At 40.6% G+C, this 12,717-nt stretch overlaps 1 protein-coding gene across 4 annotated transcripts in view; it reads left to right on the top strand.

Moving 5' to 3' along the window:
• Positions 1-12,717, top strand: part of LOC120492054 (MAM domain-containing glycosylphosphatidylinositol anchor protein 2) — a 133,748-nt gene that overhangs the window by 104,596 nt on the left and 16,435 nt on the right. For all 4 annotated transcript variants that reach the window (XM_089118986.1, XM_089118988.1, XM_089118985.1 and 1 more), the window contains exons 10-11: positions 8,348-8,496; positions 8,957-9,134. In XM_089118986.1, the coding sequence (XP_088975112.1) occupies positions 8,348-8,496; positions 8,957-9,134 (327 nt within the window). The remainder of the gene's footprint in view (positions 1-8,347; positions 8,497-8,956; positions 9,135-12,717) is intronic.

Raw genomic sequence — 12,717 nt, 5'->3', positions numbered from 1 at the left:
TCTCAGACCCGGCACTACTGAGTCTTTTCTCTGTTGTGTTTACTGTTGATGTGTGTGTGTGTGTGTGTGTGTGTGTGTGTGTGTGTGTGTGTGTGTGCCCCGCGGCTGTGTGCTTTACTCGCTCGCTCTCTTGCCTAATGTGCCAATCGCTCAGACATCATCTCTCCCTCAGTGCTCTGCCAGTTCTGCCCGTTCCTCCATCTGCTCCTGCGAGACCGGCGCTCCAGCTCCTGATTAGCCTGGGATCTGGACCGGGATCCTCCCCGAGGGATCTCTGCAGGTGTAATGGGTCTGGGTTTGTTCTCGCTGCGACAAACATCAGAAACCATTCATTTCCTCTTTAGATCCCAGCGAACTGCTCTCTTGTGGGGCATTTTTACTGGAAACGCAATAAAATACTGTTTTATTTATTTGGTACTCGTGTTTCACTACCTATGGATGGATAGACAGGGGTTAGATAGATGGATGGATAGATAGATAGATAGATAGATAGATAGATAGATAGATAGATAGATAGATAGATAGATAGATAGATAGATAGATAGATAGATAGATAGATAGATAGATAGATAGACAGGAGATGGATGGATGGATGGATGGATGGATGGATGGATGGATGGATGGATGGATGGATGGATGGATGGGTGATAGATAGATAGATAGATAGATAGATAGATAGATAGATAGATAGATAGATAGATAGATGGATGGATGGATGGATAGATAGATAGATAGATAGATAGATAGATAGATAGATAGATAGATAGATAGATAGATAGATAGATAGATAGATAGATAGATAGATAGATAGATAGATAGATAGATAGATAGATAGATAGATAGATAGATAGATAGATGGATAGATAGATGGATAGATAGATAAGTTGCTAGTGTGTTGCTAAGGTATTTTCTAGGATATTCTCTATGTTCTATGTAGTGTCTAGAATGTTGCTAGGCAATTACTGGGTTATTGTAGTTGGCTGCTAGGGTGTTACTATGCAGTTGATATAGTGTACTGGTAGTTGCTATGGTGTTACTATGCAGTTGATATAGTGTACTGGTAGTTGCTATGGTGTTACTATGCAGTTGATATAGTGTACTGGTAGTTGCTATGGTGTTGCTATGCAGTTGATATAGTGTACTGGTAGTTGCTATGGTGTTGCTATGCAGTTGATATAGTGTAATGGTAGTTGCTAGGGTGTTGCTATGGAGTTGCTATTGTGTTCTGGGTGATTTGCAATATGGTTACTTGTGTGTTTTGGGCCATTGGTCGGACATTATATATAGATGGATGGATGGATGAATAGACAAATCAATAGATTTATTTTTATTATTTATTTATTTATTTAATTTTTTTGCATGATTGTTTTTGTGTCCAAGTCTCAAGTCTGAACGGGTTAAAATGACAATTCAGAAGATATTTTTTGAGAACAAGCAGTTTCTTCCTACGAATTACCATCCAGACGGGGTGTTTTGTGTAGAAATGCTTGTCGGCTCTGCTTTTGTTATGTTTTGTTTTATTGCGCTGGCTTTAATTTACCGCTCGAGTAGTTTCCATTTTAAGGTGAATTACTGATAATGAGAAACATCCGCTAGTTAATGTTCACGCTGAGATCGTATGATAGTAAGTCAATAGAGCTTTCAGCACGAGAGATCATGACATATGCTGATCGGAGACACGCCATCCATCTTTCTCTACAGCTTTCATCCCTCTTTCTCACACTAATCCTGATCTCTGGGTCTTAATAAGAGTATTAGCTGAGAGATGATCTACTGTTCTGCAGATATTAGTGGCTTTTAAGCGACTTTGATGGATGGACGATAGTCTTGTGAGTTTGCTAACATTAGCCGCGTTTCGTAACACTTTATTTTGATAGTCCACTTTAGACATTCTGCTATCTATAAGTAACTTTTCAGCTACATCTCAACTAGCTCTCTTTAGTATATTAGTAGCCTGTAGTAGAGTTAGGTTATGATTAGGGTTCGGGTTCGGGTTAGTAGAATAAGATATATCAGATATTAAGCAGATATATTCAGTAGAATGTCTAAAGTGGACTATCGAAATAAAGTGTTACCCAGATTTGCATAATTTTTTTGCGATATTTTCTAAATGCCGATAAAAAACTATTGCTAAATGATGGCGTATGCGTTATGCGACTGAAACGTCATTTTTTCCTATCGCCAAAAGTCATTACAATAATTATGCGACCGGATGTCGGTAGGTTTACGTTTGTATCCCAGCCACTGCGCATTATTATTAATCGACGGAGATGTAGGCGTGTTATATAAGCATTAATGGCTCCTTGGGATGCACGGAATCCAGGATTCGGCCGAATATTGGGCTTTTTGACGGGATTCGGTTTCTGACGAATTTTTCCCACCGAACCCTAGGCTTGCGCTACGGTGGTCGCCGTCATGCCGCTGATTACGTGAAGGTGTTTGCGTAGGGGGACTGTTCGAATGTAGGCTGTGAGAAAATGAAAATGGATCAGAAAAAGTGTTGTTTGGCGGTAGTTTCAGTCAAAAGAAGGCGATTTAAGTCGAACTACAAGTCAGTTTCGGATTCAGAATCTAAACCAGTGGATTCGGTTTCGGATTCGTCTGAATCTTAACCAGTGGATTCGGTTTCGTTTTCGGATTCTGCTGAATCTTAACCAGTGGATTCGGTTTCGGTTTCGGATTCGGCTGAATCTTAACCAGTGGATTCGGTTTCGGATTCGGCTGAATCTTAACCAGTGGATTCGGTTTCGGTGTGGATTCGTTTCGGATTCGGCTGAATCTTAACCAGTGGATTCGGTTTCGGATTCGGCTGAATCTTAACCATTGGATTCGGTTTCGGTGTGGATTCGGTTTCGGATTCAGCTGAATCCACTTAACCAGTGGATTCGGTTTCGGATTCGGATTCGGCTGAATCTTAACCAGTGGATTCGGTTTCGGTGTGGATTCGGTTTCGGATTCGGCTGAATCTTAACCAGTGGATTCGGTTTCGGATTCGGATTCGTCTGAATCTTAACCAGTGGATTCGGTTTCGGTGTGGATTCGGTTTCGGATTTGGCTGAATCTTAACCAGTGGATTCGGTTTCGGATTCGGCTGAATCTTAACCTTTGGATTCATTTTCGGTTTCGGCTGAATCTTAACCATTGGATTCGGTTTCGGTGTGGATTCGGTTTCGGATTCAGCTGAATCCACTTAACCAGTGGATTCGGTTTCGGATTCGGATTCGGCTGAATCTTAACCAGTGGATTCGGTTTCGGTGTGGATTCGGTTTCGGATTCGGCTGAATCTTAACCAGTGGATTCGGTTTCGGATTCGGATTCGTCTGAATCTTAACCAGTGGATTCGGTTTCGGTGTGGATTCGGTTTCGGATTTGGCTGAATCTTAACCAGTGGATTCGGTTTCGGATTCGGCTGAATCTTAACCTGTGGATTCATTTTCGGTTTCGGATTCGGCTGAATATTAACCAGTGGATTCGGTTTCGGATTTGGCTGAATCTTAACCTGTGGATTCGGTTTCGGATTCGGCTGAATATTAACCTGTGGATTCGGTTTCGGATTCGGCTGAATCTTAACCAGTGGATCCGTTTTCGGTTTTGGCTGAATCTTAACCAGTGGATTCGGTTTCAGATTCGGCTGAATCTTAACCATTGGATTCGGTTTCGGTGTGGATTCGGTTTCGGATTCAGCTGAATCCACTTAACCAGTGGATTCGGTTTCGGATTCGGATTCGGCTGAATCTTAACCAGTGGATTCGGTTTCGGTGTGGATTCGGTTTCGGATTCGGCTGAATCTTAACCAGTGGATTCGGATTCGGATTCGTCTGAATCTTAACCAGTGGATTCGGTTTCGGTGTGGATTCGGTTTCGGATTTGGCTGAATCTTAACCAGTGGATTCGGTTTCGGATTCGGCTGAATCTTAACCTGTGGATTCATTTTCGGTTTCGGATTCGGCTGAATATTAACCAGTGGATTCGGTTTCGGATTCGGCTGAATCTTAACCTGTGGATTCGGTTTCGGATTCGGCTGAATCTTAACCTGTGGATTCGGTTTCGGATTCGGCTGAATATTAACCTGTGGATTCGGTTTCGGATTCGGCTGAATCTTAACCAGTGGATCCGTTTTCGGTTTTGGCTGAATCTTAACCAGTGGATTCGGTTTCGGATTCGGCTGAATCTTAACCAGTGGATCCGTTTTCGGTTTTGGCTGAATCTTAACCAGTGGATTCGGTTTCGGATTCGGCTGAATATTAACCAGTGGATTCGGTTTCAGATTCGGCTGAATCTTAACCAGTGGATCCGTTTTCGGTTTCGGATTCGGCTGATTCTTAACCAGTGGATTCGGTTTCGGATTCAGCTGAATCTTAACCAGTGGATTCGGTTTCGGATTCAGCTGAATCTTAACCTGTGGATTCATTTTCGGTTTCGGATTCGGCCGAATCTTGACCAGTGGATTCGGTATTCGGCCGGACCCCAAAAATCCGGATTGGCTGCATCCCTGTGATTGGCCACATATGAGGAGTTTCAGGCTGTTTCTCCCTCAGATCAATGTGATCTACCCAATGGGGTGAGAAAAATAATCTTGTTTCTGTTTGAATAAAGATTATCTTTATTCCCCCATTGTCAGATAATTTAGCTTAATTTTGATTAATTCTCCCTGAAAACAGGACATAATATCTTATGACACAGTAAATGTATCTTGATTTCAGCAAAGACAAGACAAAAATACTCATTAAAGAAAAGCATTTTTTGCAGTGTATGAGGTGTTTCTGGGTGTTTCTCCCTCAGATCTGCTTCAAGCTCTTGATTGTGGCATTTCTTAGTGGTTTATATTCCAGTATTCCCGTAATTCTTTAGTCTTTCATGAGTTTAATAAAGAATCCCGCTCTCTGGGTCTTAATAACACTGAGTATTAGCTGAGAGATGATCTACTTTTCTACAGATGAAAGTGGCTTTTAAAGCGACACACACACACACACAGATGGATGGATGATAGACTTGCGAGTTGGGGATCATTTGTAAACAAGTGGTCCTGGTGTAATCTTCCCTGGGTCGTCTCTCTGAGCCTGGGGTAGTGTGTTTGAAGTGGAGATCCCTGCTCGGTCCCGCAGGCCCGGAGAGCACCGCTGATGTAATAGAGTTTGTTTTCCGAGCCGAAAGTGGCCTGTGATTCACCCGGACAAGGTTTACGGTGGGCAATCTTCTCTCAGAGGCTTTCCTCTAAATTGAGCGCTGAGCCGGTAAAGCTGCTGGAACAATAACATGTTATTTGCTGCGACCCTCTTCGGAAAGTTTGTCCAGCTTGAAGAAGCTTCTGCCGTGTGTGAAGAGATGAAATGTGTTGAAGGAGACGAGGCGGCGATACTTCAGCTGAAACATCAACTTCTCAGGGGCATTCAGACATTTAGGATTGTGCATTTCATTTGTTTGAAGTGCACATTGATTTTTTTCTGTCAGTGCAGGACAAGTTTATATACATATACACTCACCTAAAGGATTATTAGGAACACCATACTAATACTGTGTTTGCCTTCAGAACTGCCTTAATTCTGTGTGGCATTGATTCAACAAGGTGCTGAAAGCATTCTTTAGAAATGTCGGCCCATATTGATAGGATCGCATCTCGCAGTTGATGGAGATTTGTGGGACGAAGCTCCCGTTCCTCCACATCCCAAAGATGCTCTATTGGGTTGAGATCTGGTGACTGTGTCGGCCATATTGGTACAGTCAACTCATTGACATGTTCAAGAAACCAATTTAAAATGATTCCAGCTTTGTGACATGGAGCATTATCCTGCTGGAAGTAGCCATCAGAGGATGGGGACATGGTGGCCATAAAGGGATGGACATGGTCAGAAACAATGCTCAGGTAGGCCGTGGCGTTTAAACGATGCCCAATTGGCACTAAGGGGCCTAAAGTGTGCCAAGAAAAACATCCATTACACCACCACCAGCCCAACAGTGGGAACAAGGCATGATGATCCATGATCTCATTCTGTGACTCTACCATCTGAACGTCTCAACAGAAATCCAGACTCATCAGACCAGGCAACATTTTTCCAGTCTTCAACTGTCCAGTTTTGGTGAGCTCTTGCCAATCGCCGCCTCTATTTCCTATGTGTAGTGGAGATGAGTGGGACCCGGTGGGCTCTTCTGCTGTTCAAGGTCGTGTGTGTTGTGTGTTCACTGCATACCTCGGTTGTAACGAGTGGTTATTTCAGTCAAAGTTGCTCTTCTATCAGCTTGAATCAGTTGACCTCTGACCTCGAGCATCAGCAAGGCATTTCCGCCCACAGGACTGCCGCATACTGGATGTTTTTCCCTTTTCACTCCATTCTTTGTAAACCCTAGAAATGGTTGTGTGTGAAAATCCCAGTGACTGAGCACATGCCACGCTCAAAATGGCTTAAATCACCTCTCTTTCCCATTCTGACATTCAGTTTGGAGTTCAGGAGTACTTATTTATTCACTAGAATATATTTTCATTTATTATTCATTCAATTTTTTTATAATGTAAATGTATTCTCACTAATTTATAATTAAATTATTATTTTTTATTCATTCACTTGAATGTATTAACTAATAATTCACCCACCCAATTCATAATTCATAATAATAATTCATAATATTTATTTATTTCAAACCATTTTCCTAAACTATTACCCACAATCCTAAATATTAGCAAATGCTCACAGCCTTGCGAAAAACAAACGAGTGATTATTGAGTTGTTGTGCGAGAACAGGCTTGTTTAACTCTCTGCGGTCTCCCTGGTCTTCCAGAAGAGTGTGTGCTGGATGTATCCGAGCTAACATCATATAAAGCTAACATCACCGGATCTGCCTCGAGGTTTTCCTGTTTTTGGTGTCTGTCGTCTCTGTGCTTCATTATAAGAGTCTGGGCTCGTGTAACACACCTCGTCAGCATCGTGTCGATCCCCAGCGTCTCCACGCAGACCGGCAGAGATCAGGACTTGTGCTCAGAGTTTCATTCTCAGTGTCACTTTCTTTACATCGCTTGTTTTATACGAGTTAAAGACTCGAACATTCATCTGGTCAAAACGGTTTTGAAGTTGAACATTGCGTTGCATGGAAACGGTACAACTCATGTTTGATTTTATGGTCTAGATTATATGGTAAAATCTATATTTTGTATAACATGTTTAGTTCAGTGCATTTGCCTTTCGGGAAACTTGATTCATTTCGCGATATATTCATAGGCACTAAATAATTCATCATGGAAAGAAATTCATGTCAAGCCTAAATTTTTATTGATGAATGTCCCGTTTTACTAAAACTCCCCGTTTTTCTCAAGGGAATCAAATCTCTGAACTAATGCTGTAAACTATGGGAGTCTAGTTGTAGCTTCATTAGCCTGATATGAAGCTAATAATGAAGCTATACAAACACTTAAATTACACTTTTATTTATTTTTATAATAAGAAGATTATATGAAATATAAACATTTAAATGGTGGCTGTCATAAAAACTTGCCAGATTTATTCAAATACGCATTAAACATTGAAGAACATTAAGATTATAATGCATATGTAATATGGTGTATATATTTAGCAAAATGCTCCTCTCTAGAGTTATTTTTTCTAGCTGACTAACGAGTTTATGGGTTTTCTGAGGTAAATATAACGATACATTGATTACAAGCTGTTTAACTGACGTCTTTCCACGGTTGAAACGCTGATTGAGTGAATCAATGTGACATGATACGGATTAGGATAAGTTGTACTCTATCTTTAACACACTTTCAGATGCTCATTCATGTTTATTTGGCGCTGTGACTGGTATTATTAAGCCGGAAGAGAGATCAGCGCTGCTGCTTCTCCAGAGCGATCTCACGCCACAGCGACAAAACACTATTTATGTTTTTGAATTTCTAAAAAAAATGGACGTGATTTGAAAATTGAGACTTTGTTTCATATCAATAGTAACAAATGACAAAGATTAATGCGCTTTTTTTTTTTTGGATGCGCGCAGCCGCGATACAATGTCCCATTCATTCAAATGAAACAGGATGACTAATCGATCCTTGAGATTTAAGAATCGATATCGGTTCGCAAAAATGAGAATCGATTAATATCGAGAAATCGATATTTATTACCCAGCGCTAATATAGATATAAATAAAAGAATAGAAATATCATGATATATACCTATACCATACATACAAATAGATACATGTATACACCCATTAATTAAAATAAATCCATAAAATAAATAAAAAATGAATATTTTCATCATGTGATATATACATATACTCGAGATTTCTCGTGCAAACATCTCACTGGATTATTACAATTAATGGCAAATAGGAATGTTTGGAAATGTGTGTGTGTGTGCAGGGAAAGCGTTCGCTCCGGAGTTTTACTACGACACCTACAGCCCGCTGTGGCAGAACCGGCCTCGGGTTTACGGCTACAAGCTCCAGTGGACTCAGATGAGCCCCGGCGCCGTGGACCGGATCATGGCCTATCGCCTGGGCATACGGCAGGTCAGTCACCAGGGCCTTGTTTATGTCCTTATTTCAATGTACTTCATGTATTCTGTACTGGGACTGCTGGTGTTTACTGGAGGGGAACGGGGAGTTTCCGGTTAACCAGGGAAACAGGGTTTGACAGGATCCGGTGATTTCCAGTAGCAAAACAGCACTTTACCAGTTAACTCAAGCTGTTTACTCCCAAAACCAGCAGCTTTAGATCAGTTCTGCACAAACCACTGAGAGTTTGCAGCGTAAAGGTTCATCGGAGTGAATCTAATGTTGATGGGAATGTGTTTTGCAGCAGGGATATTATTGCTCACTAAAATTTAAATTAAAGCAAAAACCTTTTTTTTTTCCGGAGAATGGCGAATATGAGGAGAATAATCAACATTCGAGCGGAAAAACCCGTTCTAGGAGACTATGTTAAGATAAAATGTCCTCAGGAATGTGTTTTCCCTGATTTGTCCGTCAGACGGGGCAGCAGCGCTGGTGGGAGCAGGAGATTCCCGTGGAGGGAAACATCCAGAAGGGAGAACTGATCACACACAACCTGACGGAGCTCATCCGGCCCGAGGCCTACGTGGTCCGACTCACGCCGATCACACGCTTCGGAGAGGGAGACTCCACCACCAGGATCGTCACGTACAGCGGTACGTCACGCATGAAACACACTGGGTTAACAACTGCCCAATGTGGGGTTTTTTTCAACACAAGGGCTGGGTAAATATGCAGAATCATAGACTGTGAAGAAATGTGTGTGTGACGTCACCCGTAGTGTTTCTGAAGAGCGTTTTGAAGCCCAAAGTGGGCGGAGCCGGATAAACGAACATGTGCAGCGAGGCGGATCAGCTGAGGTGATGTGACACAGCAGACAAACGCTAGCAGTGACATCAGCAGCAAGTGGCCACGCCCTTAATTATGCACAACTTTAAGGCTTAATATCATTTAAACGGATGAGTTATAAAAATATTCATCCCCTCACAGTCGTCATGAAGGGCAACATTAGCGATTCAGACCAAAAACACTTTTAGCACCAGACTGTGAACATGTTTTATTCTGCGGTAAAGTTGGGCGTTTTAACATGCGTGTCTATGGGAGTGAGTCTCTCCTGCAGCGCCTCTAGTGGCCAGTGGAGGAACTGCAGGATAATCACTTCAGTGTCGGATTCACGAGAGAGACGGGAAGGTTAACGCTTTTTTTTTTTTTTTTACTTCATACGTGAATTAATGTTTACAGATTAATAAAATCCTCTAAACTTAAAAAAATGGTTTGTATTATCATTCCTGAGTTCATGAGCTGTTTACTATAGTTTAGTCGAGGTGTTTTTAAGGACTCAAGCGTTGGTACATGATGACAAAATTACAGTAAAATAGTGAAATATTATTCTAGTGTAAATCATCTGTTTTCCATGTGAATATACAGTAAAGTGTAATTTATTCCTGTGATTTTCGTCATCATTACTCCAGTCTTCAGTGTCACATGACCCTTCAGAAATCACTCTAACATGAGGATCTGATGATCAAAATTGTTGAATACTTCATTTTCAGGATTTTTTGATAAATGGAAAGTTCAAAAGAACAGCTTTTATATGAAATAGACATTTTAAATGTCTTTTCCGTCACTTTTAATCAATTTAATTCATCCTTGATGAACAAAAGCAGTGATTTCATAGAAAAAAAAGGTTTAAATGTTGTAAAGTGAGGTTAAGATCATTAGTGATTAGCTGAGTGTTTGCGATCTGCTCGTTTGCAGGTTCAGTTTGATTGTGTTTTATGTGTCGGCTGCTGGTTAATAATTAATATGCGTTGTCTCTCGTGAAGATCAATCCAGAACAAGAAGAAAAACTTTGGATGATGCAAAAGCAAATAATTCATTTCAGTATTTCGCTGAACTACTACAAGTACAAGAGTTAAGATTATTGGAGTACGTTTCCAGCTTTTGTACATTTAATTCAATATTAATTGCTGTTTCTTGGTAGTTATTTGTGAAATGCACAGGTGAAAAACGTTTCACAGTAAATCCTAAAGTGTGTTATTTTCAGTTGCTGAAATCAAGCACATGTTGGAGGCCAGAGCTTAATGAAGTGTCTGTGTGCTTTCAGAGTTTGCTTTTGTTGCGTGACCGACTCAAGAAGGCCTGAAATGAGGTTACTTGTTAATCTTTAATCTATTAAACATATTGAAACATGGAAGCGGAGGGGATATTGTTTGGCGGGGTCGACTCTGGCTTAACGGAGATAAATAACGTCTACGTGACTTTGTTCTCTGCATTACGCTTGATTAGTCTGGCCTGGGAGTTTATAAAGTGGCCGATAATCAGATGCTGCTTTAAAACTGGTATGTTTCATGTAACTGTATGAAAAACACGGGATTTCCTCCGTGTTGATCTGTGTTTAGTGTGTGTGGTGTTGCTGTTCTCCTCTACATCAGAGTCAGTGTAACTCCTGAAACGCCTCCATTGTAGTCTCGAGTTTCTCCCGGGAACGAACACGTCACAATATTCCTCATTATAATAATTCATGCGCAGAATAAAGGGGCGGGGCCTGGTTGAGTTGGCGTCACACACTAACTACGCACATGTTCATTCACAATCTATTGTTGAAACTGGCGGTTATGGAAAGGGGCGGGGCATTTCCCAAACACACTCGACCAATCAGAGGACAGAGTGCTTTCAGAAGGCGGGGCTTCATAGAGACAGGAAGTGAACAGAGCGTTACTGACAGACTGGGAAGAGAGGAGCCGCAACAATGCAGGAAAACATTCGAGCAGGAAAACCTGTTCTTAGATAACATTAAGATAAAAGTCCTCTTTAATATTCTGGTGTACTTCAGAAAACTGACCTGGAACGTGTCGATTCTTGTTCGTCTTTCTCAGCAGCAAAACAGCTTTTAGAAATCTGCGTCTCATAATGGAGACGACAATCCTCTTTTCTTATGTTCTGTCTGAAACACAATGACACAGACGACGAGGAGGAGGAGGAGGAGGAGGAGGCGTCTGATTTCTCCACTTGCGGATTGATAAAGCGCTAGACAAAAGAGCCGCTTCACTCCAGGAGAGATCTGCTTTATTCCTGAATGATAATATGATAATGTCGCCGCAAGAGGAAATGCATCATTTGGCATTTCTCAGAGATGATTCATCCTTCCCGTGAATCGACTGTCAGCGTTTATTATTGTCGTGTGAATAGTTTGAGGCGTCGCGAGTGTTCAGATGAATGCGGTTTGATGGGTTTAATCCTCGAACGCTCATATTTATGTCGCCCTGACACTAAAAAGCTCATGAAAAGCTTCATCCCGTCTTCTAAATCGATCTCCACAACATGACGTGTTTGATCCTCTTCGACGCGTTATTGTTAAACTGCGTTCAATCGTATCCAGACAGTGGATCAATATATTAATCATCAGTTTTCAGTAAAGTGTCATTTATTCCTGAATTTATCATTATTACTCCAGTCTTCAGTGTCACATGACCCTTCACAAATCACTCTAATATGAGGATCTGATGTTCAACACACATTTATGATTATTATTAGTGTTAAAACGGTCATACTTTTGGGGAAACTGTGATACATTTAATTTTCAGGATTATTTGATAAATTGAAAGTTCAAATTAACATTATTTACAGCATGCAACAGATGCCATATATATATTAGGGCTGTGCAAAAATTAATTTGCATCCAAAATAAAAGTCTGTGTTTACATAATATATTTGTGTGTGCTGTATATAATTATTTTGTATATATAAATACACACACATGCATGTATATATTTAAGAAAATGTGTTATTCATATATAAAATATTTATATTTATATAATATAGATTATGTATTTTTAAATATATACAGAATTTAAGCGCAAATAATTCTTAAATATATACATGCATGCATAGGTATTTATATATACAAAATAATTAAATACAGCACACACAAATATATTATGTAAACACAGACTTTTATTTTGGATGCGATTAATCGCAATTAACTTTTGCACAGCCCTAATATATATATATATATTCTTCCAACATTCTCCAGACACGTTTGCTTTGAGATGATTTGTGATTAGCGTGTGTAATCGAGTGCGTTAAAATCAATTCTTTCAGTTGGCAAAAGCATTTCATGAATCACTCCGCATTAACAAAGTTTGCGGTTGCGCCGATGCGCCTCATCTATCCAGCGGGACAGAAATCGATCCGTGTGTGAAACGAAGACTGACTGAAACACGAGGCGTTAGTTAC

The sequence above is a fragment of the Pimephales promelas genome, chromosome 13, assembly GCF_988280905.1.
Source record: "Pimephales promelas chromosome 13, fPimPro1.hap1.1, whole genome shotgun sequence".
NCBI classification, from domain to species: domain Eukaryota; kingdom Metazoa; phylum Chordata; class Actinopteri; order Cypriniformes; family Leuciscidae; genus Pimephales; species Pimephales promelas.
The sequence above is the reverse complement of the archived record's forward strand: the minus strand, read 5'-3'. Positions and strand labels throughout refer to the sequence as shown.